The following is a 23,719-nucleotide window of genomic DNA, read 5'->3' as shown; positions in this document are numbered from 1 at the left end:
CTACCTCTTGAAATGGTTGAACATGAACCATTTCCTTTTGGTACAGTGACTCTGTGTATTCCTTCCATCTTCTCTTGATGCTTTCTGCATCATTCAATGATTTGCCCAGAGAATCTTTCAGTAACAAAAGTTGAGGCTTGAATTTTTTCTTCAGTTGCCCCAGCTTGAGAAATGCTGAGCGTGTTCTTTTTTGGTTTTCTGATTTCAAATCTTTGCAAATTTTATTATTCTCAGCATTTCTCAAGCAGAAAGAACTGAAGAAAAACTTCAAGCCTCAACTTGCAGTATGAAGGATTCTATGGGTAAAATATTGAATGATGCAGAAAACATCAAAAGAAGATGGAAGGAATAAGCAGAGTCAGTGTACTAAAAATAAATGGTGGATGTTCAAACATCTCAAGAGGTAGCATGTGATCAAGAGCCAACGGTACTGAAGGAAGTAGTAGTCCAAACTGCACTGAAGGTATTGGTGAAAAACAAGGCTCATTGGTAGCGTAGTGGATTAAGAACTGAGTTGCTAACTGCAAGGTCAGTAGTTCAAATTTACCAGTTGCCCGCTGGGAGAAAGAGGAGGCTTTCTGCTCCTGTAAAGATTTACAGCCTTGGAAACCCTATACAGGGTCTCTATGAATCAGAACTGACTCCACAGCACATAACCAACCCCACCAGGAATTGATGGAATACAAATTGAAATCTTTCAACAAACTGATGAAGGCACTGGAGGCATTCATTCATCGATGTGAAGAAATTTGGAAGACAGTTATCTGGACAACTGATTGCAAGCGATCCATATTTGTGCCCATTCCAAAGAGAGGTGACTCAATGGAATGTGCAAATCATTTAACAATATCATTCATATTACATGCATGTAAAATTTTGCTGAAGATAATTAAAAAATGACTGCATCAGTATATAACAAGGAACTGCCATAAATTCAAGTTGGAGTGAAAAGAGGATGTGGAACTAGGGATATCTTTACTGATGTCAGATGGATCTTGACGGAAAGCAGGGAATACCAGAAAGATGTTTACCTGTGCTTTATTGACTACACAAAGACTTTCAGTTGTGTGGATCATGACAAACTATGGACAACATTGTGAAGTACGAGTATTCTGGCACACTTAATTGTGCTCATGAGGAACCTGTACATAGACCAAGAGGCAGACATACAAACAGAAGAAGGGGTCATTAAATGGTTTAAAATGAAGAAAAGTGTGTGCCAGGGTTGTATCCTTTCATCATACTTACTCAGTCTGTATTTTGAGCAAATAATCTGAGAAGCTGAATTCTGTGAAGAAGAACGTGGCATCAGGATTGGAGGAAGACTCATTAATAACCTGTGATATGCAGGTGGTACAACCTTGCTTGCTGAAAGTGAAGAAGACTTAAAATATTTACTGATGAAGATCAAAGACCACAGTCTTCAGTATGGGTTGCAAACTCAATGTAAAGAAAACAAAAATCCTCACCACTGGACCAATAAATAACATCATGATAAATGGAGAAAGGATTGAAGTTGTTGGAGACTTGATTTTGCTTGGATCCACAGTCAAAACTCAAGAAAGCAGCAGTCAAGAAATCAAATGATGTATTGCAGTAGACAAATCTGCTGCACATGACCTCTTTAAAGGGTTCAAGAGCAAAGGTAATAGTTTGAGGACTGCTATATCTGACCTAAACCATGGTATTGTCAATATCTTCATTTGCATGTGAAAGTTAGACAATGAATAAGGAAGACCGTAGAAGAATTGATGCATTTGAGTTATGGTGTTGGAGGAGAATATTGAAAGTACCATGGACTGCCAGAGAACAAAACTGTGTTGGAAGGATTATAGCCAGAATGCTCCTTAGAAGGATGGTGAGATTTTGTCTCTCGTACTTTGGACATGTTATCAGGAGGGACCAGTCCCTGGAGAAGGACATTATGCTTGTTAAAGTGGAGGGTCAGTGAGAAAGAGGAAGATCCCCAAGGAGGCAGATTGGCACAGTGGCAGCAATAATGGACTCAAGTATAGCAACAATTATGAGGATGCTGGCAGGATCGGGCAGTGTTTCATTCTGTTGTTGATGGGGTAGCTATGAGTTGGAGCTGACTTGACCCTGATTCGACAGTACCTAAGAGCAACAACAACACTGGATGCCTGTCACTGTTAGAGCCGGGGCAGTGTTGAGGACTAGATGTGGATGAGGACAGTGATCATGCTGACTCCCTGGTTTTAGGGTATGGTGAGTGCTCAGAAAGAGAGGTGGAGGTGGAGGGAAAGGACAAGGGTAGTGGAGAGGCTAGGATGTGGGCTGAGGTGCTTTTCCTATGGAGAATGAAGCTAAAGGGTCAGAAGGAGTTGGAGAGTCTTGGGAGGAGGCTTTAGAGAGAGGGAACAGCACGTGCAAAGGCCCTGGGGTAGAGTGTGGCTGCTTTTTCAGGGAAACAGTGGGGAGACCTGCAAGGCTAGAGTGGAGTGAGCCAGGGTAAAGGTGGACAGAGATGAGGTTAGGGGCATGGGGAGGGGGCAAAGACTTACTACAGTCCATGGTGAGGACTTCAGTGTTCATTTTGAGAGAAACAGGAAGCTACAGCAGGGGTTTCAGCAAGAGAAGGAGGTCATTCACCGATTTCTTTCTTTTTTCTTTTTCTTTTTTTAAAGTTTTTATTGTGAATTGAGTGAAAGTTTACAGGGCAGGTCATCCGTTTACATTCAACAAATCATACACCTTGTTTCATTGCAATGATTATAATCCCCTCCACGTACTATCAGTTAACAGTATTTCTCTTTATTCATTTTAACTTTTTTTTTTTTAACACTCATTTTATATTAAACTGATGTTCTAACCACTCACTGCTGCTACAGGGAGTTTGGGACAGTGAGGATTCTCCCATGGGGACCCAGGCTCTAAGACTGAATGGCTTGCCTGAGACCCCAGAGCTAGTCAGTACTGGGACTGGAGTTCAAATGCAGGTCCCCTGACTCACAGGCAGTGCCATTTCCGGTAGACTGCTGCTGCTTCCTTCTGCCTTTGCTCGCTTTCTGGGAGGAGGCCAGGGCCAGGGTTGGGAATGGTGGTGTGTGCCTAGGTCCATCACCATCTATCCTTACAGAAGGAGAACTACCTCCAGGATCCACCAGACTTCCTACTGTGGAAGTTCACCCTTGAGTCTGACTTCAGTCATTCATGCTGCGTGTGGCTTAAGTCCATTTTACCTTGGAGTGGTCTCTTTTTAACTGGGCACAGATTTTCTGAGACTTGAAGATTTGGGCAAAATGGGAGACACTAGTTCGGTGGAGCCTGGTGGGTCTTGGGTACTGTGAACAGGAACCCTGATTTAGGTCCTTCCCAGCTCGGGCCCACCCTGGGTCTAGGACTCTACGTGAATTGGGAGTTTTGGAGGTGTGGTGAAAGATGTTCAGAGTGGGCAGCAGGGGCCCAGGAAGGGAGAGCGGGGAAGGAGGACTTTGGGGTCTCATGGAGAAGTGACTACATTCTGGGTGAGGACCACAGGGAGCAGTCTGGCCAGAGGAGTGGGAGGCAGCATGGAAGCACTGCCCACATCGCCATTAAGAAATGGTCCCCAGAGCTGCCTGGCCACAGGAGATATTCTTTGTGGGAGGCCCAAGGCTGAGCCCCGTTCTGCTTGGTGTAGGACCTGCAGGGCTGGTGGGAAGCCAAGGACACGGGGTGGCCAGTCAATAGTACCCACACTGCACTGGCGCTGTGCAGGCTCCATATTCAGGCCTGGACCAGAGAACCAGGCTGGGCTGGAGGGGCGTAGGGGGGGGCGGTGGGGAAACAGTGAAGAAGGGAGGAGTCTTGTGTTCCGAGTTGGGAACTGGTCTGAGGGGAGCTCCCAGGATGGGCAGGGGAGGAGGGTTCCTGGAAGGTGATGGCTCGGTGGGGTTTGGGCCTTGGGATGGGATTGACTCCAAAGTCCTAGGAAGTCTGGGCAGGACCCATTCTGAGAAATCCCCGTAGGAAGGAAGCTTCAGGAATAGGGGCTATGCATATGTTTGTGGTGGGGGTGGGGAGTATTAAATTTTAGGGCCTCTGAGCGCTTTGTCCTTGACCTGGTGTGCACGTGGTTTGAGTGTGTCAGCATGCTGGTGATCCTGCTGAACTGCGTCACACTGGGCATGTACCAGCCTTGCGATGACATGGACTGCCTGTCGGACCGCTGCAAGATCCTGCAGGTGAGGCCGCCCCTTTCCCGCCCAGTGCCCCTTTCTCCGCCCCTTCCCCCGCCCAGTGCCCCTTGCCCCGCCCCCCACCTCTCCATCCGAGGGCCCTTGGCCTAGTCTTTCACACTGATGCCACGGCCAGCTTCTTCCTGAGGCTTGTGTCCCGTGGGAGGTGTCAGCCTGCTTTCAGAAGGCCCCTTCCATGTGGGCTTCTGAGTCAGACAGAGTCTCCTGTGTGACCTAGAGCAAGTCACTTAATCTCCCTGAGTCTGTTTCTTCATCTGTGAAACAGGGCCACCCATAGAGTCACTGAAAAGACAGAATGCAGGCGGAGTGTCTAGCTCAGGTTGTTAAGTGCCGTCGAGTCCATTCTGACTCTTAGCGACCCTGTACAGGATTTCCAAGGAGCGACTGGTAAATTTGAACTGCCGACCTTGCAGTCCAAAGTGGCCTTGTGGTTAAGTGCTTATTCCATGGAGCCACACCAGGACGCTCATTGTTGTCAAGTGCTGTCGAGTCGGTTTTGACACATGGCGACCCTGTATAGGGTTTCTGACCAGTGACTGGTGAATTTGAACCGCTGGCCTTGCAGTTCAAACTGACCTCGTGGTCAAGTGCTTATCCTACAGCACCACACCAGGACTCCCGGACTCTGATTTTTGTTGTTGTTATGTGCTGTCCAGTTGGTGGTACTTAGTAATGCCCCCGTCTTGACACCGAGGGCCATTGTCATTACATCTGATCTTAGGAAACATATACAATGGACTGTGTGGCCTTGGGCAAGTTTGTTTCCCTTTCTGGGCCTCAGTCTCCTCATCTGTGGAACGGGTGCATTGCACCAGGATCTCTGAAATTCTCTTCTTGCATACAAGTGTCCTCTCTAGGCTCTTTGCCCCATGCCTATGCCCCTAGCCCACCCCATGGGTCCAGTTCTTACTCCTCACATTCTTCCTTTCCTCTCCACTTCTTCCTGCCCCTCCCTGCAGGTCTTTGACGATTTCATCTTCATCTTCTTTGCCATGGAGATGGTGCTCAAGATGGTGGCTCTGGGCATTTTTGGCAAGAAGTGCTACCTTGGAGACACGTGGAACCGCCTGGATTTCTTCATTGTCATGGCAGGGTAGGTGGTTCACTCTGACATCATTTAAATAATCCGTGTTCTGTGCGATAGTGTGTGGAGCCCTCTGGACCACTTGGGTGGAAGAAATGATGCCCTTTTGCTTAATGGTCTGGATAGACAGACATCCTTCGTTTTCTCTTTGGTAAACTGCGTGTCTTTCCCACCTGTCAGATGATAATGGGTCTGCTTTGTCCTTGTGACCACAGGAAAGTTACTTAACCTTCCTAAGCCCCAATATCCTCATTTGTAAAATGGGGACAGGACAACAATAATGTGTGTGTGTGTGTTGTGTTTAGGACCGTGAAGTCGGTTCCGACTCATGGCAACCCTGTAAAGGGTTTTCAAGGAGCGACTGGTGGGTGTGAATCACCGACCTTGCAGTTAGCAGTCTGGTGCTTATCCTACAGCACCACATGAGGACTCCTACCTGCATCAACAGGAGCACCTAATCAATATTAGCTATTATTATTAAATGAGATGCTGTTTGTTGTCAAAGAAGTGTGGGTGGTGCTGTGGGCTAGGTGTTGAGCTGCTAACCTCAAGTTCAGTGGTTCAAATCCATTAGCCACTCCGCAGGAGGAAGATGAGGCTCCTGTGAAGATTTACAGCCTCAGAAACGTTATATAGGGTTGGAATCCACTTGGAGGCAGTGGGCTTGGGTTTTTTGTTTTTTTGTTGCTGCTCGTTGTCAAGTCAACTCTGACCCTTTCTGTGTCAGAGCAAAACTGCTCCCAAGGGTTTTGTTTTTTGACCTTTAAAGCATTTTATTATTTTATTTTGTCACTATTGTTAAGAATATATACAACAAAGCATCCAGGCATCCAGCCACTTTTATATGGACAATCCAGTGGCAATGGTGACATTTTTGAGTTGGACACACATTCTTGCCCTCTTTCTTGGAGTTGTTCCTCCCCCGTTAACACATTCACTGCCCCCTGAAGGTAATGTGTAATCTTGTTAGTTGCTGTTGTCAATTTGATCCCATGCAGATAGTTCTTAAAAGACAGAACATAATACTCAAGGCAGGCTTTTTTTTTTTTTTTAACTAATTAAGTTAAGCAGTGATTTACTTCGTAGGGTTTTTCAATGTGGAGTTTTCAGAAGTAGATCTCCCGGTTTTTCTCCTGAGACACGTGTGGGTGGACTTGAACCTTCAACCTTTCAGTTCACAGCAGAGCGCCATTCCGTTTGCACCATTGAGGGTCCCTATGGGTACTCAGTAGGCATCTTAAGTCTTCCCTGATTTCTGAGACAACCCTTGTCAAGGTTTCATTTTCAGAGAGTGAAACTAAAAGAAAAGGAAATGGGCACAAATCTAGAATGAACATTCTATTACAAATATTAACAGATTTATTCAACTCATTAATGGCGAACCAGCAGGATGCTAATCAACATAATTAGGGCAAAAAGGTGTTGGAGAAAGAAATGAAACTACAGTGGGTAGGATTGAATCAAGACTGGTTATTGACCTGTGGGGGAATAAACTATCACCTTTGGGGTTTATCTTTTCTAATGCATAGAAATTTCCACCAGTCAGAAGTCTACAGATTAACTTGTAATTTCACAGTGTCTGGACCTTTAGTAAATTGTTGTTGTTGTTAAGTGTCATAGAGTCGGTACTGATTCATAGCAACCCTATGCACAACAGAACAAAACGTGGTCCTGCAGCACTTTAATAAATAGTAACCAGTAAATCAAAGAGAGGTGCGTGCATTCCTTAGATAATTAAATAATACTGCTATGTTAAATAGTGCTCTGTTAAATAAATCTGTTAAACAATGCTTCGAAAACGTCATGGCAAGAAGTACTGTCCTTCCTTTGCCTTATTCCCAAATTTTAGCATACATTTTCCTATTCCTGTTTCTGAGCAGACATTGACTCTGCTGGCCCCACTTGCTGCCTCCCTTGGACACCCCCACCAGCCCTTGTAACTTGAGGCGTCTCCTTGATTGCTCCGTGATTCCCTGCTATCTGCTCATATCTACAAATCAAGAGAATGAAGATCTAAGCAGAGCAGAGTTGGGAGCTGGTCTGGCTTGCACACATGGCAAGACCTCAGGATGATGACTTCTCTGGGTTCTTGGTGAGGGGGCAGGTTATGGTGGGTTACAGGCTGGCATAGTCCCAGAGCAGGGGGCTGAGGGCCGGGCTAGTTTCATGCTCTGTGGTTACCATTGTGAAATTCTTAATAATTTCTGAACAAGGTTGCTGGTTGTAAGTCAGGTTCAAAGGAGAGTTTTTCTCCAGAGTTTTGAATACTCGTGAGTCCAGCCGTGTGTACCTCACCTCTCCTCAACACCCTCTCAGTCCTGTGTGCATAGAGCAGGAAGTGGCTGAGATGGCATGGGTGGGGAGGGCGAGACCGAACTCTAGAGCCCAGACTTCCAGTCTCATTCCTACCCTGGACCCATCCCCAAAACTGCCTGCCCGCTCCTGCAGTCCCATCCGACTTGGAGCTATAAATGTTCCGTTTCCCGAGTAACAGGCCTGACATCTGAGGATGTTTCCTCCCTTTCTGCCCCTCCCCTTCCCCAAATTACTGGCTCCTTCCTCAAGCTGTGGAGGCAGACACAGAAACTCTGAGCTGGAAGGTTCCTTATCGGTCACAGCCTTCAACTTCGCATGGAGTCTAATTATCTTGTCAGGCTGAGCTGGGATCCAGAGGCCAGTCCCCTACTTGCTTGCTGCCACTGCAGCGAACTCACTACCTCACTCACAGCAGCCAATCCCATACTGTTGTTGCTGTTAAGGGCCATGCAGTTGGTTCCAGCTCATAGCAACCTTGTATAGGGTTTCCAAAGAGTGGCTGGTGAGTGTGAACTTGTAGTCTAGTGCTTCATCCCACAATGCCACACCAGGTCTTCAATGCCATATTAGTCCATCACCTGATGGGTCACCCTCGTTTCTATCCCTTATTATTGTTAAGTGCCATCGGGTCATTTCTGACCCATAGTGACCCTGAATAGGGTTTCAGAGGAGTAACTGGTGAACTCAATCTGCCGAGCTTGCAGTTTAGGATGTGGTGTTTGGTAGAGGGTCAGTAGAAATGGACACAATCACAACAACAGTGGACTCAGACATTCCAATGACCATGAAGATGATGCAGATTCTGATAACATATCCTTCTGCTACACATGAGGTTGCCAGAGATGAAGCCAATTACGCTACCTAACAACGCCTTTCTAGAAAATTCTTTCTTCTACCAAGCTGAAATTTGCCTTATAGGAGCCCTGGTGGTGCTATGGGTTAGGCATTGAGCTGCTAAATGCAAGGTTGCTGTTCAAACCCACCAACCATTCCTTCTGAGAAAGACGAGACTGTCTGCTCCTGTAAATGTTTGCGTTTACACCCCCAGCGTCGCTAGGAGTGGGAATTCACTCGGTGACAGTGGCTTTGGCTTTTAACTTTTTGGTAACTCCCACCTGATGGTATCATTCATTCACTGAATCAATATTTATTGAGCATCTAGGACATACTAGACATTGTGCTGGTCAGCGACATACAAGGATGAATGAGACAGATGTTGTCTGTAATCTCATGGGACTCACAGTTGAGAAAACAAATATAAAACAAGTAATTCCAAATGGGAATCAAAGTTGTCACAAAGAAGTATAGAAGGTATAGATTTAAGTTGGGACTGGGGGGCTCAGGGTACGCTTTTCCAAGGAAGGCTGAGTGAGCGCTGACCAGGATGTCTCAGGCAAAGGGAACAGCATGTATGAGCTGGGTGTTTGAGGAAGGGATGGGAGAGTGGAGAGGGTGTTGGAATCTAGGGGTTTGCAGGACCTGGGTGCTGAGTGATGAGGCCAAAAAGGTGGGCAGGGGCCTGATCATGTGAGCAGCAACCAGAGGCTGCTGGGAGGGGCATCACCAACCCACAATAGCCCTTCAGAAGTTGGAAGGTGTCTTTTTGACTCCCTGAATCTTTCATTTTCCAAGTGAAATGTCCCCAGTACATCCCACCAGGCTCAAAGGACAGCAAAGGGTTCCCGGAGGACCCTTGCTGTACTTGGTTCTGTCTGTCATCATCCCTCTTGTAATATGATAGGGGAACAGGACCTCACCCTCCCAATAGGGCTAGGGTGGGATGTACTGGTTAGACCCCAGTACTGAGTAGAACTGTGGTGATTTGTGAACTGGCTGTGTGCCCTCCAAGCCTGATCTCTCCCACCACAGACCTAACTGCAGCTGAGTTCTCAAACCTCAGTGCCACACTGTGCATTGCTCTCTATGATTTCATCCTTTAGCGATTTCTTGGCGTCCTGCTTTGCCCACTCATTGCATTTACTTCCTGTGCTTGATCAGCCCAGGACAGAGCCCTGTGGCACCTCACTAGAGACTCTGCTAGGCTTAACAAAGCCTTGGCAATCATTTCTTCTGGGGCATTGTTAAAGCCACCTCCCTAACTTACCATTCAAGCTCCATTTTCTACCATTGTCCATTAGGGGATCATGAAATATTCAATGATATTACCTTGTTGAATTCGAGATACCCTTTATCTAGACATCTCTCTTGGTACCTCATGCTGGTCATTCTGCCTCTTCCCTCAACCCCCCAAAAGTGAAATGAGGCCTGGGCATTTTATGCCTGGACTCTGGGGTCAATCAAGGCTGGGGGGCTGGGTTGCGGGGACTGAGGCAGAGCCAATGTGGGCCTCACCTTGGATGAGAGTGATGAATGGGAGGCCCCTTACATCTGAAAGCTCTCTAAAGCTTTCTACTGCCATGGTTCCTGGGCAGCTGAGGATGAGCATAGGCAGATGGGTAATGTGCACCCTTCCCTCTCCTCATATCCCTGCATGGTCCTGAACGCCTGCTCAGTGCTTCTCAAACTTCCAGGAGAAAACAGGATCACTAACATGTTAACATGCAGATTCCTGGGCCTCTTCCCAGGGATCCAGATGTAGCAGGTGTGGGACCTATGAACCTGCATTGTAACCAGCGCCCAGGTGGCCCTGATGCAAGTGGCCTGTGGGCCCCCCTTGGAGAAAGCAGTTCATTTGACCCTCCCAGCAGCCCCTCAGTGGAACACTTCAAGATGGGGAGCCAAGGAGCGGGAGAAGTGTGCGAGGGGCTCGGGTATGCATTTGTCTCTAGGAGCTAATAAATTCTCACGACAAGCAGGAGTACTTTTTTGAACAGAACAGTGGGGACTCCACGTAGGAATTTTTATGATCATTAATAATATTAATAAAAATAGCAATAACATCTGTAAGTGAGCATCTTGGCCCTGGGGTAAGCAGGGAAGGCTGGGTTAAGATTTATCCTACCCTGGAAATCTCCTCTTCCGAGTGAGGGCAGGAAACAGCTTTCCAACCCTTACTCTTCTAGGCTCTCGGGAAGCAGAACGTCAATCTAAAGTTTTCCTACGCCCTGCACTAAAGCTTAGGTCGGGTGGGCACGTCCCTTCTGTGGTGGCTCACTGAGAGTTCTTCTTGTCCAAAGTGCCCCATCAGTGGGACTTTAAAAAGCAAAAGGAACAGAATCCTCTTAGGCACCATCTAGGATGTGATCAAAATAAAAATGTTGACTGCTGAGTGCTCACCGTGTGCCTGATGCGGTTCATTATCTTGTTTACTCTTCAGACCAGCTCTGTGAGGGAGGGACTGTGGTCACCTCCCTTTCATAGATGAGGCACAATGTCTTGCTCAAGGTCATAGGACTGGTTAGGGCTAGAGGCAGGAATTGAACCCAGGGATCTTGGCTTCATGGGCTGGGAATGGGTCCTGAATCTGTGTGACTTCCTGGGTCTGTTTGTCAGTAACACGTTTGGCTGCAAGTAGCAGAAAACTTAGACAACAGTGGTTTCAGCAAGTCCTCCGAGTTGGTTCTCTCTGACATAACATGAAGTTCTAAGGTCTGCAGTTACGGGGGATGACTTTGTGATGTGGGGGCTGACTTCCTGGTAGTTTTCTTGGTCTTTCTTTTATGGTTACAAGGTGGCTGCTGGAGCCACGGACATCTTGTCTGTGTTGACAGCACAAGGCAGGCTGAAGAGAGGTGGGACTGTGCCAACCATACTTGGTCACTTTGACCAGGAAAGCAACATTTTCTGTCCCATCACACTGGACCAGAACTGAATCTGGTGGCTAACCTTAGCCACAGGGAACCTTGTTGTTAGGTGGCATCAAATCGATTCTGACTCATAGAGATCTTACACACAACAGAACAAAACATTGCCCAGTCCTTCGCCATCCTCAGAATCATCGTTAAATGTGAGCCCATTGCTGTTGCCACTGTACAGTCCATCACACTGGGGAGTCTTCCTCTTTTTTTCGGATCCTCCACTATAGTAAGCATGGTTTCAGGGACTGGTCCCTCCTGATAAAGTATGAGAGACAAAATCTTAACCATCCTGGCTTCTTCTAACAAAGTTCTTTTAGTTCTTTTGGCAGTCCATGGTACTTTCAATATTCTTCTCCAACACCATAACTCAAATGCATCAATTCTACTATGGGCTTCCTTATTCACTGTCCAACTTTCACATGTATATGAGGCTATTGAAAATACCATGGTTTGGGTCAGGCACAACTCAGTCTGACATCTTAACTCTTGAACACTTTAAAGAGGTCTGTTCAGCAGATTTGCTTAATGCAATATGTTATTTGATTTCTTGACTATTGCTTTTATGCGTGTTGGTAGTGGATTCAAGCAAAATGAAGTCTCTGACATCTTCAATCTTTTCTCCAATTATTGTTTCATACTTTGAACATTCCATGTTCTGATTATTAATAGATGTTTGCAATTCTTTCATCATCTGACACTGTTTTAGACAATGCTTTGCCATTACTCATAGTTTTCAGTGGCTAACCATTCTATGAAGAAAAATGGGGCATCAGGATTGGAGGAAGACTCATTAACAACCTGCGATATGCAGATGATACAACCTTGATCGCTGAAAGTGAAGAGGACTTGAAAACATTTTCTTATGAAGATCAAAGAGCACAGCCTTCGATATGGATTGCATCTCAATGTCAAGAAAACAAAAATCCTCACCACTGGACCAATAAACAACATTCTTATCAATGGAGAAAAGATTGAAGTTGTCAAGGACTTCATTCTTCTTGGATCAACTATCAACACTCGCGGAAGTAGCAGTCAAGAGATCAGACGACGTATTGCACTGGGCAAATCTGCTGCACAGGAACTTTTTAAAGTATTGAAGAGCAGAGATGTCAGCTTGAGGACTAAGGTGCGCCTGACCCAGGCCATTGTGTTTCCAATAGCCTCATATGGATGCGAAAGCTGGACTGTGAATAAGGAGGATCGTAGAAGAATTGATGCCTTTGAATTGTGGTGTTGGAGGAGAATACTGAAAGTGCCATGGACTGCCAAAAGAACCAATAGATTTGTTTTGGAAGAAGTGCAGCCAGAGTGCTCCTTGGAGGCCAGGATGGCTAAGCTTCGTCTCTCCTACTTTGGACATATTGTCCGGAGGAAACAATCGTTGGAGAAGGATGTCATGCTGGGTAGGGTGGAGGGTCAGAGAAGAAGCGGAAGACCCCCAACGAGATGGATCAGCCAGGTGGCATCATTGATAGACTCAAGTGTGGCAGCGGTAGTGAGGTTGGCCAAGGATCGGACATTGTTTCGTTCTGCTGTGCATGGGGTCGCTATGAGTCGGTTCCGACTCGATGGCACCTGACAACAACAACAACAACCATTCAGAAGTGATTGGTCTCACCTTCTTCCTAGTCTGTATTAGTTTGGAAACTGCTGAAATCTGTCCACCATGGGTGACTCTGCTTGTATTTAAAATACTGGTGCCATAGCTTTCAGCATACAGCAACACACCAGCTACCATAGTAAGTCAAACTGCCATATGAGTGGTAGAAGGGTATTGCAGACCACCCTTCATCCTCTTAATGGTTTATCACATGAGATCACATCATGGAGAATCATCATGAAACTGCCACATTCCATCATTACAGAATTGTCAAACCACTGAGAATCATGAGCCTGCCAAATTGACACATATTTTATGGGGGACACAATTCAGTCTATGACAGAGAATTTATCTGAAAAGCTGAGGGCTCTCTGGCTTTGGGGCTCTTTATCCAGAATCCTGAAAGATGTCACCAGACTCTGTGTCCTTCCATTCTACAGCTCGCCTGTGCTGACCACCATCACTGTAGACTTTCCTTTCAGGTGACAAGTTGACTGGGTAGCTCTGAGTTCATGGTTTAATCCCATGGGTTCACCAGACAGACTTTCCTTTTCCGGTCATGCCAGTGAGTCCTGGAACTGAGGCTGGCATAGAAAGGCTGGCTTTGGTCATATGCTCATCCCTAAGCCAACCACTGTGGTCAAGGTGAGGCAGAGCTCTAATTGGCCAGAGTTTGTTGGGGGTTACTGAGAGTGGGGAAGAGCGGACCCTGAAAAATCTCAGGGGCACCCCAAGGACAGTGGGGAGACACAAACCCTGATACTAGGATGCGTGGATGATTACTGAGCACTTCTCCTGTGCCTAGCATGGTGTGTCTAGGTGATTTTGGCTTCTGGGAGATATAAGGGAGAGTCCCATACATTGGTGTTCATCCCTCCAACTTTTACCTCCATTTCCCATCACCTTCTGTGTGTCCATATCTTATTTTCTTATAAGGACACTGCTCAGTGGACTTGGCCTCCATTTCCCATCACCTTCTGTGTGTCCATATCTTATTTGCTTATAAGGACACTGCTCAGTGGACTTGGAGTGCCTCTTGGATAATCCAGAATGATCTCATCTTGAGATGCCTAACTCAATTCCTGCTCCAATGTTTTTTTCAAAGTAGATGACATTTGCAGGTGACAAAGATCTTTTTTCAAAATCTATGTGGGCATATATTTTGGAGGGCTATAATTCACTCAGAGGTACATCTCAAGTATGATACATGCCCTGGGCACTGCTTGAAGAGAGGCACCAATGAGCAGTTTCGGTTCACCATGGTAGTTTCTGTCACTGTCTGGGAGAGATCATTCACCAGTTTTAAACTAATTGTCATAGGTATGACTTTCTCTAGACATGTTGCTGCATTCTACCCACTAAGACACTTGACTGGCAGGACCCAGAGAGAGACATGGCTGTCAGATTTAGGAAATAAAAATAAGGACACCAAAGCTTCCAGCAGGATGGTGGACTAGGCCAACACACTACATGGATTCTCTATAATAAAGACATGAGAGACCAAATTAAACAGGCAAAGAAGAAAATTCTGGCTCCCTGAACTTCAGAAGAAAGGTTAGAGAGGTGGATGGAGTGCTTGCTGGGAGGAGAGGCCGAGCAGGGACAGCGAGAGAGAGATTGACGGTGAACGGCTGGGCAGATGGTGTTCACCATGTTGTGAGCAGCTTTGGCAGCAGAGGGAGGCCTGGCAGAGCAGATTCCCATGGGAGATGGAAAAGGTGCAATTTCTTCTTTTTACCCACGCTCCCCTGGTGACCAGAGGTGTGGCCAGCTCCCACCTTCATCCCCCTTCCAGCACAGACTCTACTCTCCAGGAGTTCAGAGCCACGTCAGTGTGAGCTGAGGCCTGGCTGCACTGTTTTGGTGCCTGGATTCAGGTGGGCTTGCTCCAGACCTCCAAAACCATGGAGCCACCAGATTATCATTTAACCCGTCACCCTGCCCCCAGCTTCCCTATGGTCCTAACAGACCAGCTCCATCAAGGGCCCCCATGAACTACTTTCAGATTGAGTGCCCTGAATGAACACAGATAACACCAAGGCCAAATAGGAACTCCATCTGGGGCAAGAACTTTGCTATTACATCCCTTCCACAACCACCTTGTGAGATCCTTGAATTGCAGAGCCCACCAAAGATTTCTTCCCTCTGGGCCCAACAAGTGCACTGTTTGTTTTTACAAATATGGCAACTTCACAATGCCCTGGAGACAACAGATGTTTTTAGTTTACATGAAGAAACAAGAGAGACTGGCTCAAACAAATGACCAAAATACAGAGTCAGAAAACATTTTTGAAGAAAAAAAGGTAATGGAATGAACTGAAAAATAATTCAAAAGAAGGATTATTTTGGTACCTTCAGCGGATTTGAGGAAAGCAACAAGAACAAAGAAAACACTTTAGAATTCAGGGAAATGCTACAAGAACAAACAGACAAAATAAATGCAAATTTGGAAACAATACAAAGCCTGCAATTAGAAATCCAGAAACTTAGAAATGGACAAGGCATTGAAAGGGAAAAGGAGAAGATTTGAAGTATTGGAAACCTGAATTAATGAACTTGAAGATAAATCTGTCAATAAGTATGCTAGAAGAACAATCAGGGGGAAAAAAGAAAAGAAGAAATCTGGAGAAAGCCTAAGAGTTCTGTGGGAAATCATGAAGAGGAACAACTTATGGCTGACTGGAATTTCAGAACAGGAAAAGACAATAAGAAGCACAGAGAAAATTGTTGAAGAGTTGTTGGAGGAAAACTTCCCTTACATCATGAAAGATGAGACAGTACACATACAAGAATCTCAGTGAACCCCAAACAGGATAGATCCCAAAAGAAAATCACCCAGACATATCATAATCAAACTTTCCAAAATCAAAGACAAGGAAAGAATCCTGAGAGCAGCTCGGGAAAAATGAAAAATTACTTACAAAGGAGAACCAATAAGACTAAGCTCTGATTTCTCAGCAGAAACCATGCAGGCAAGAAGGCAATGGGATGACACATACGGAACTCTGAATGAAAAAAATTGTCAGCCGAGAATCATATACCCAGAAAACTGTCCCTCCAATACAATGGTGAGATTAGGACATTTCCTGATAAGTAGAAATTAAAGGAACTTGTAATGACCAGACCAACTTTACAAAAAATACTACAGAGTGTTCTTTGGACTTAGAACCAACAACAACAGACAACAACCTGGGATTAACATACATGACAGTATCACCCAGAACTCAATCCAGATATAGAAGCATTTAAAACAAACCTACAAGACTGACAATTGTTGTTGTTGTTGTTAAGTGCTCATAGTGACCCATAGTGACCCTGGATAGGGTTTCCAAGGAGCAGCTGGTGAGCTTGAACCTCTGACAAAGTCGGTTCAAACTGACTTTGCAGTCCACATGAACACATAGTGCCACACCAGGACTCCACAAGACTGAAAATAGGGAACCAGAAATCTCAATGTAGAATGAAGTCAACTACACAGTTGGCCAAGTGGCAGCATCGATGGACTCAAGTGTGGCAACAATAGTGAGGTTGGCCCAGGATTGGGCAGTGTTTCGTTCTGCTGTGCATAAGGTCGCTATGGGTCGGCACTGACTCGATGGCACCTAACAACAATAACACAGCGACAAGAGGGAATAGTTTAGATTCAGAACTTCCAAATGGCAAGGAAGTCAGGTAGATTTCAAGATAAAACAGTTTTAAGTAGGGAAAACATTAATAAATTACAGGGGAACCTCAAAGAAAAAGAATACACCTGTACATCAAAATAAAAAAAGGAACATCAGAAAGATTTAGTGAGCATTAGCACAAAAGAAATGAAAATGAAAAGAAAATCCACGAACAAAATGAACTCGGCATAGAAAATTGTGTGGAACAAAGAAAGCGGCAGCATCACAAAAACCACAGCAAAATGACAGTAGTCAGTTCATACCTACTGATAATTACACTGGATGTAAATGTTTTAAATATACCAGTCAAGAGAAATAAAGATCAGAACATATAAGAAAACAGGACCCTTCAATATGCTGTCTACAAGAGACATATCCAAAAAGATGGAGACAACCTGAATGCCCATCAACAGAAGAACGGTTAAACAAACTTTCGTACACAAACACAATGGAATACTACAAAACGTTGAAGAATAATGATGAATCTATGAAACACCTCACAACATGGTTGAACCTAGAGGACATTATGTTGAATGAAATTGTTGTTGTTACGTGCTGTCCAGTCGATTCCGACCCATAGCGATCCTGTATAGGATTTCTGAGGGGCAGCTGGTGAGCTTGAACTGCTGACTTTGTGGTTCAAAGTGACTTTGCAGTCGAGCGCATTAACCCATAGAGCCACACCAGAATTCCTGAGTGAGATTAGTCAATCACAAAAGGACAAATACTGTATGCGACCAATGTTGCAAAAAGTTTAAGAAAAGGTTTTTTTGAGAAAAGAACCAATCTATTATGATGGTTATGGGATGAGGGAGGAAGGGAAAATTATTCATGGGCTGGAGGGTAGACACATGTTAATATGGGTGACTGGACAAGCTAACAAGAAGAGGGAGGTTAGAGGAAAATGAGAGTAGCGGGAGACACAGGGAGGAATTCACTGATTAAAGTGAATAGAGGTAAATGCTGTTAACTGTTCGTATGTGGAGAGGATTGCAACCATGTAATGAAGCAATTACATGAAGCAAAGTATATGATTTGAATGTAAAACTGATGATCTGCTCTGTAAACTTTCATTCAATCCACAATAAAACATTGAAAAAAAATATAGGACACCTAGTTCAGTTTGAATTTCAGACCAACAGCAAATCATTTTTTAGGATAAGGATGTGCCATGCAATAGGTAAGCTAAATGTATATTACAAAATGATACATTGTTGATTTGAAATTCACATGAACTGAGCATCTTGCATTTCATCCGGCAGTCCTACCCAGAGCTAGTCATTGAAGCTGAGTTGCTTGAAGGAGGCTTGGACAGAGTAAGTTCAGGGTCTCTTGCCACTGAGGTTCCCAGAGATACTCCCATGCCACTTGTCTGGGTTCTGTTTCCCGGGTGGAAGCAGTTGACATGCTCGGCTGCTAACTGAAAGGTTGAAGGTTCAGGCCTACCCTGAAGTGCTTCAGAAGAAAGGTCTGGCTATCTGTTTCTGAAAAAAATCAGCCACTGAAAACTTTCTGGAGCACAGTTCTGTTCTGGACTTGATGGTGACTGGTGTGGTGTTTGTTTTGGGATCTATGTAGCTCTTCCTTTGCTTTTGTTAATGTCTACCAGACATTCTTTCCCTGAGCTCCCTCTTTAGTATGAACTTGACCTGTCTTGGTTTCAGATTGTCAGTTTCCTTATCAGTCAAGTGGGCTCAATAACCTCTGTTCTTCTGGTCCCATAAGATTAGTGTGAGGAACTGTGGGGGAAATGACCCATAAATCCTAACATGTTGGCCAAAATCAAGGGTTGTTATTGTGACTCCTAAATTCTCTTTCCATGAGTTTCTTCATTCCTCCATCTCTCCTCCTATGAGCACCTACTATGTGTTTGGTGCTGGGACATCAGTTGACATAGGCTGGGGATCTAGTTATCAACCAACAGAAGTCTGAGCCATTGCATCTGCCTCTTGACAGCAGATCTGCGATTCCCAGCATCTCAGCTTCTCTTCTATTAGCTACATCTTAAATTACATTTTAAGAAAGCCCCCGTGGGCCCCTTGCAAAGATTGAGAAAACACCCTATTTTTATCAACATCACATAGAAATCATCTCCTGGGCGGGGTATTTCCTGGAAAGACGAGCATCTCAGCCACTTTATGTTGTATCTTGTCAGCTCTAAGCTAAAAGGCATTTCCGCCCCCCACTTCTGATCTTGTGCCTCAAGTTATTTATTTGACAAGCTCATAAGGGGGTGCCTGCCTCCAAGCAGGTCCTACGCTGGGTTCTAGGGACTGATCTGGGCCTCTGATTTAGTTTCTGCCCCGAGGAACGGGGGTGTGTACAGAGTGTGCCTCAGAGCCAGAGGTGGAGTGGAACCAACGCACAAGTGTCAAGAGAGCACAACTCTGCCCCGCGGGTAGGGTTCTGGATTCCTGGACAGGTAGGGTGGTCTGAAACAGCCTGTTGCGTTCTGGTGCCTCTGGAGGCGGACAGTGCTGGAAGATGAGGCTAGAGAGGGGGTGTGGTGAGCTTTTGGAGGCTCTTACTGCCTGGGTTTTTTTCTGGCAGGTGGTGGGATCCAAGAAAGTGTTTAAGCAGGCCTCACGTGATTCACGGGCACATGTGAATGAGCCGGCGAGGGAGGCTTCTGTACAATAATAGCTCACACTTCCTTAGCGCTTATTTGTACCAGTGTTCTAAGCACTGAATGTGTGTAGGAACAATGCATCCTCTCCACATCCTCTGTGAGATTGCTTCAGTAACTTGCTAAAGATGTGGCAGGTAAGCAGCAGAGCTGGGATTGGAACCCAGGTTGGCTGGCACCATGCTTGCTCCACTGGACAACACTGTTTCCAGAGATGCTGACCCTGTTCATAGACGGTAACTGAAGGGGGTCTTTATGAGAAAGAAGGTGGTCTGCCTGCTCCTCCCCTTGCAGAGGGCTGGTGGGCTGGGAGCTGGGAAGTGAGGCATCTGGATCCCCCACTACCTGGCTGTGTGACTTGGACAAATCACTAAGAATTTTTCTGTGCCTGTTTCCTCATTTGCAGTGGATGTCTTGATTCTACTGTGGGAAGATTATCAGAGGGTAGATATGTAAAGTGCTTGGCATGTAGTGAGTGCTCAGGAAGCCCTTTGGAATCATCCAGGACTCTAAATTGCAAGTGACAGAAAGTCAACTCAAATGGGCATCAAGCCACAAAGGGGGTGGATTGTCTCATACAACTGAATAGAAAAGAGGGCAGAGCTGGGATTTGAGTTGAGCTAGAGGCAGGTGCACCAGCCATATGGTCAGGATCCTGTCTCTCCACCTCTTTTCTTGGCCTCCTATTGTGTTGGCAAAATTCTCAGGCCACAACAGAGGCAACATGGCTGCCAGGAACGCCAGGTTTCCAGGCAGCAACTCTGCAAGAGAGTACATGTTTCCCAGCAGTCTCTGCTCAAGGGCTAGACTGCCCCTCATTGGCCCACTTGGAAACACATGGTTATCCTGAACCAATCACGGTGACTGGGGGCATGACATCCTTTGGCTGACCAGCCCTGGGTGTCTAGACCTTTCCTGGGAGCCAGGGGAGCAGAAGGCTGGGAAGGGAGGCTCTTTGGCCGGATAAGTGAGATGTGGCCTGAAGAATGATGTCCAGTTTCCTGATGCCACCCTGACACCGCTGCCACCTCAGTAGGGCCACTCTGGGGCCCCTCTTCCTCGAGACAGTCACTCCTTCTGGGGTGATTTCAGGACGGAAGTGCTCACTGTAAAGCAAAATTACTTACCTAATTAGGCACTAGAGAGCTAGCAGGAGGTAGTGGGGGTTTTTGTTGATTAAAAAAAATTTTTTTTTAGACTTTTAGCACTGAAACTGTGTGATAAAGTAACTGTGTAATTAGGACTTAATTTCTCACGCCAGCAAGTGATGTCTAACTTGGGACCTGAGGGAAGCCAGCCTGGTGGTTACTCCACCCACAGAACAGACCCTTCATTCCTCACCTCTGTTTTGTAGGGTGGGGGACCCAACTTCCACAGCTGTTAGCCAGGGTGGGAAGAGTGAAGCGGATCGTTTCTTCCCTCACAGGTGGCCTTCAACACAAAATGGGAAGCTTTATTCATGCTAAATATATTCCCTGAGCGCTTCCTGTGTAACAGGGCTGGCTTGGTGCTGGGGTGTATAGGGAGTAAGATGAGATCAGCTGAGGAGAGAGGTGCACACCCAGCACCCACAGTGCCCTGTGGGAGGCGCTGTACCAGCCTGTGCTGTTGATGTCTCTGTCCCGTATTCCCTCACCCCATCATCTCTGGTTCTACAGAGACCCACAGTCTCCCACCTCTTTCCTCTGGCCCGGGGCTTTCTCCAGCACCTGGGGGAGTTGTCTCTCAACTAGATGGGGAGGGGACTCAGTGTCTGGTCTAGGGTTCATGCCACATCGTCTCTCAAAGATTGTGCCCCAGATACCACAGTGGTAATTTACCTGTTCAACTATAGCCGTTCCTCGGTTTTTCTCACTTTCTACCTCCTTCCTTCACTGTGCTTTCGGGAATCTTCTCCCCGTAAACTAGCTTCCAGAGTTCTTGGTCCAGAATCTGTTTTGGGGGAAAACCCATTGAGACGGATGTGAATAGAGTGTAGAAGGGTCCAGAGCAGAGAGGGGTAAACTCTACCTTGTGGTCCAGAGAGGGCATGCGAGAAGTAGGAGGGAGGATCCAAGTGAGGATTGAGAATTAGGCAGGGCCGCTGTGTAAGTTATGTTCTCATTCCTTGTCACAGAAGGACATCCTATACTGAGGGTGAGAACCATGGTTGGTACCTCTTGATAATTGTTGTTGCTAAGTGCCGTCGAGTGGATTCTGACCCATAGTGACCCTGTATAGGGTTTCCAAGGAGCAGCTGGTGAGTTTGAACCGCCAACCTTGCAGTTCAAATGGCTTTGCAGTCTGGTGCATTAACCCACAGCGCCACACAATTAAGAACCAGTAATTTCACAGGGTTGCTATGAGTCGGAACTGACTCCACGGCACATGACAACAACAACAATTTCACCAGAGGACTCCCTGAGACTATAGCTCTGAGATGCTCTCTAAACTTTCAACCAAAATGATCTGAGATCACCATTTAGCAGAAAAGTAGAGTAATGCACAAAATCAAGGATATGACCAATTATTGATGCTCTAGTCCTAATGTGGTGCTGTGGGTTAATGCGCTAGACTGCAAGGTCGTTTGAACTGCAAGGTTGGTGGTTCAAGCTTACCAGCCACTCCTTGGAAATCGTATTCAGGGTCGCTAAGGGTCAGAACCGACTCGATGGCACTTAACAACAACAACACTAAAGAAAAAACCTGAGTGCCAAAGGTCAACACTTAATCCCAAACCCAAAATGGGGCAAGGAAGTAGAGTACTGCAGATGGAGCAATCAGAGCACAATGACAAGGACTGTTGACACATTGTAAAGGGTGTCAATAATGCCACTGATCAAGGAGCTCCGGTAGCATAGTGGTTATGAATCGGGCTGCAAACCTGCAGGTCAGCAGTTCGAAACTACCAGCTGTTCTGTGGGAGAAAGATGAGGCTTTCTGCTCCTATAAAGATTTACAGCCTCAGAAACCCTGTGCAGGGTCGCTATGAGTCGGAACCGACTCCACGACACATAACAACAATGTCACTGATCAATTTGTGTGAAAATTGTCAAATGGGAACCTGATTTGTAAACTTTAATCAAAAACACAATGAAATCTTATTTTAAAATAGAACCGGTAGTTTCAGACTATAGATTTATAGCCCATGTGAAGAGGGAGGATGGAACCTGACAGGCAGGTGGAATGGGGGTGTCAGGGACCAGGCAGGAAGTAGTCCTCAGGGGCGCCTGTAGACTGTGGGGAGGCTTGAGTGGGTTAGCACAAATAAATTACTAGAATTCTCTGTCCATCCATCATCTATCTATCAAGGATCTTTCTACTTAAATGTCTAGTGTGAAACTAAATCATGGTGGGGCTGCTCCAAGACTCGGAGGACCCACAGCTTTGTTTCCCATTGTGGCTCTCTGTCTTCTCTGCCTTGTTGTCCCTTCTGCTCCTGACGGAACCCAGCTGATTGTCTTAGAGCCCACATTGTTTCCCTCTTTGCTGAGCCTCTCCCACAAGTCTACCTATGGTTAGACTAACTTTGGGTCTGGTACCTGTCTTTGTCCAATCAGTCAGTGGATACCCCTTTCCTGGGACCAACCTATTACTGCTTCTTGAACAGATAGAGGGGTCCCTGGCATGGCAGCAGGGCTGTTACTGATAAATAGGAAGGTGGACCCCAAATAATTTGGAGACCACAAAGGCCTCATTGCTGTGATTTGTCTTCCTTCAGGGGAGTCCCTCAAAATGTGCCAAGCCTTCCTGTAACGTCAACAGACCAGAAAAGATGGGGAGCCCCATCGCCTCCTGCTCATTGTTGCTAAGTGCCGTCAAGTCAGTTCCAACCCATAGCAACCCTGTTTAGGGTTTCCGAGGACCAACTGGTGAGCTTGAACTGCCAACATTGCGGTTCAAACAGTTTTGCAGTCCAGCGCATTAACCCACAGTGCTGCTTTGTTGTTGTGAAGTGCCGTCGAGTCAGTTCCGACCCATAGTGACCCTGTATAGGGTTTCCGAGGAGCAGCTGGTGAACTTGAACTGCCGACCTTACAGTTCAAATGGCTTTGCAGTCTAGCACATTAACCCACAGCGCCACACCAGGACTCCACAGTGCTGCTAGGCATATGGTAATTGTTTCCAATGCATCTTCCCTCTCCTGTTCCCACATTGCAGTCCAGACTCTGCGACAAGCTTGGGATGTGATGTTGGTCAGGTCACTTTAACTCTGTGAGCCTCAGTTTTTAATCCACAAAATGGTGCTGGGGTTTGTGAGGTACCTATTGTTGTTAGGTGTACTCTAGTAGGTTCTGAAAGGAGCTCTGGTAGCATTGTTGTTGTTGTTGTCAGGTGCCATTGAGTTGGAACCGACTCAAAGCGACCCCATGCACAGCAGAACGAAACAATGTCCGATCCTTGGCCAACCTCACTACCGCTGCCACACTTGAGTCCATCAATGATGCCACCTGGCTGATCCATCTCGTTGGGGGTCTTCCTCTTTTTCTCT

The 23,719-nt window shown here is 46.1% G+C and overlaps 1 protein-coding gene across 1 annotated transcript in view; it reads left to right on the top strand.

Moving 5' to 3' along the window:
- CACNA1I (calcium channel, voltage-dependent, T type, alpha 1I subunit) overlaps positions 1-23,719 on the top strand; it is a 157,193-nt gene that overhangs the window by 27,848 nt on the left and 105,626 nt on the right. The window contains exons 2-3 of the mRNA XM_006865169.1: positions 4,073-4,184; positions 5,159-5,292. Of these exons, the coding sequence (XP_006865231.1) occupies positions 4,073-4,184; positions 5,159-5,292 (246 nt within the window). The remainder of the gene's footprint in view (positions 1-4,072; positions 4,185-5,158; positions 5,293-23,719) is intronic.

The sequence above is a fragment of the Chrysochloris asiatica genome, unplaced genomic scaffold (assembly GCF_000296735.1).
Source record: "Chrysochloris asiatica unplaced genomic scaffold, ChrAsi1.0 scaffold00076, whole genome shotgun sequence".
Lineage (NCBI taxonomy): Eukaryota > Metazoa > Chordata > Mammalia > Afrosoricida > Chrysochloridae > Chrysochloris > Chrysochloris asiatica.
Note: the sequence above shows the minus strand (reverse complement) of the source record. Positions and strands in the feature narration are given on the sequence as shown.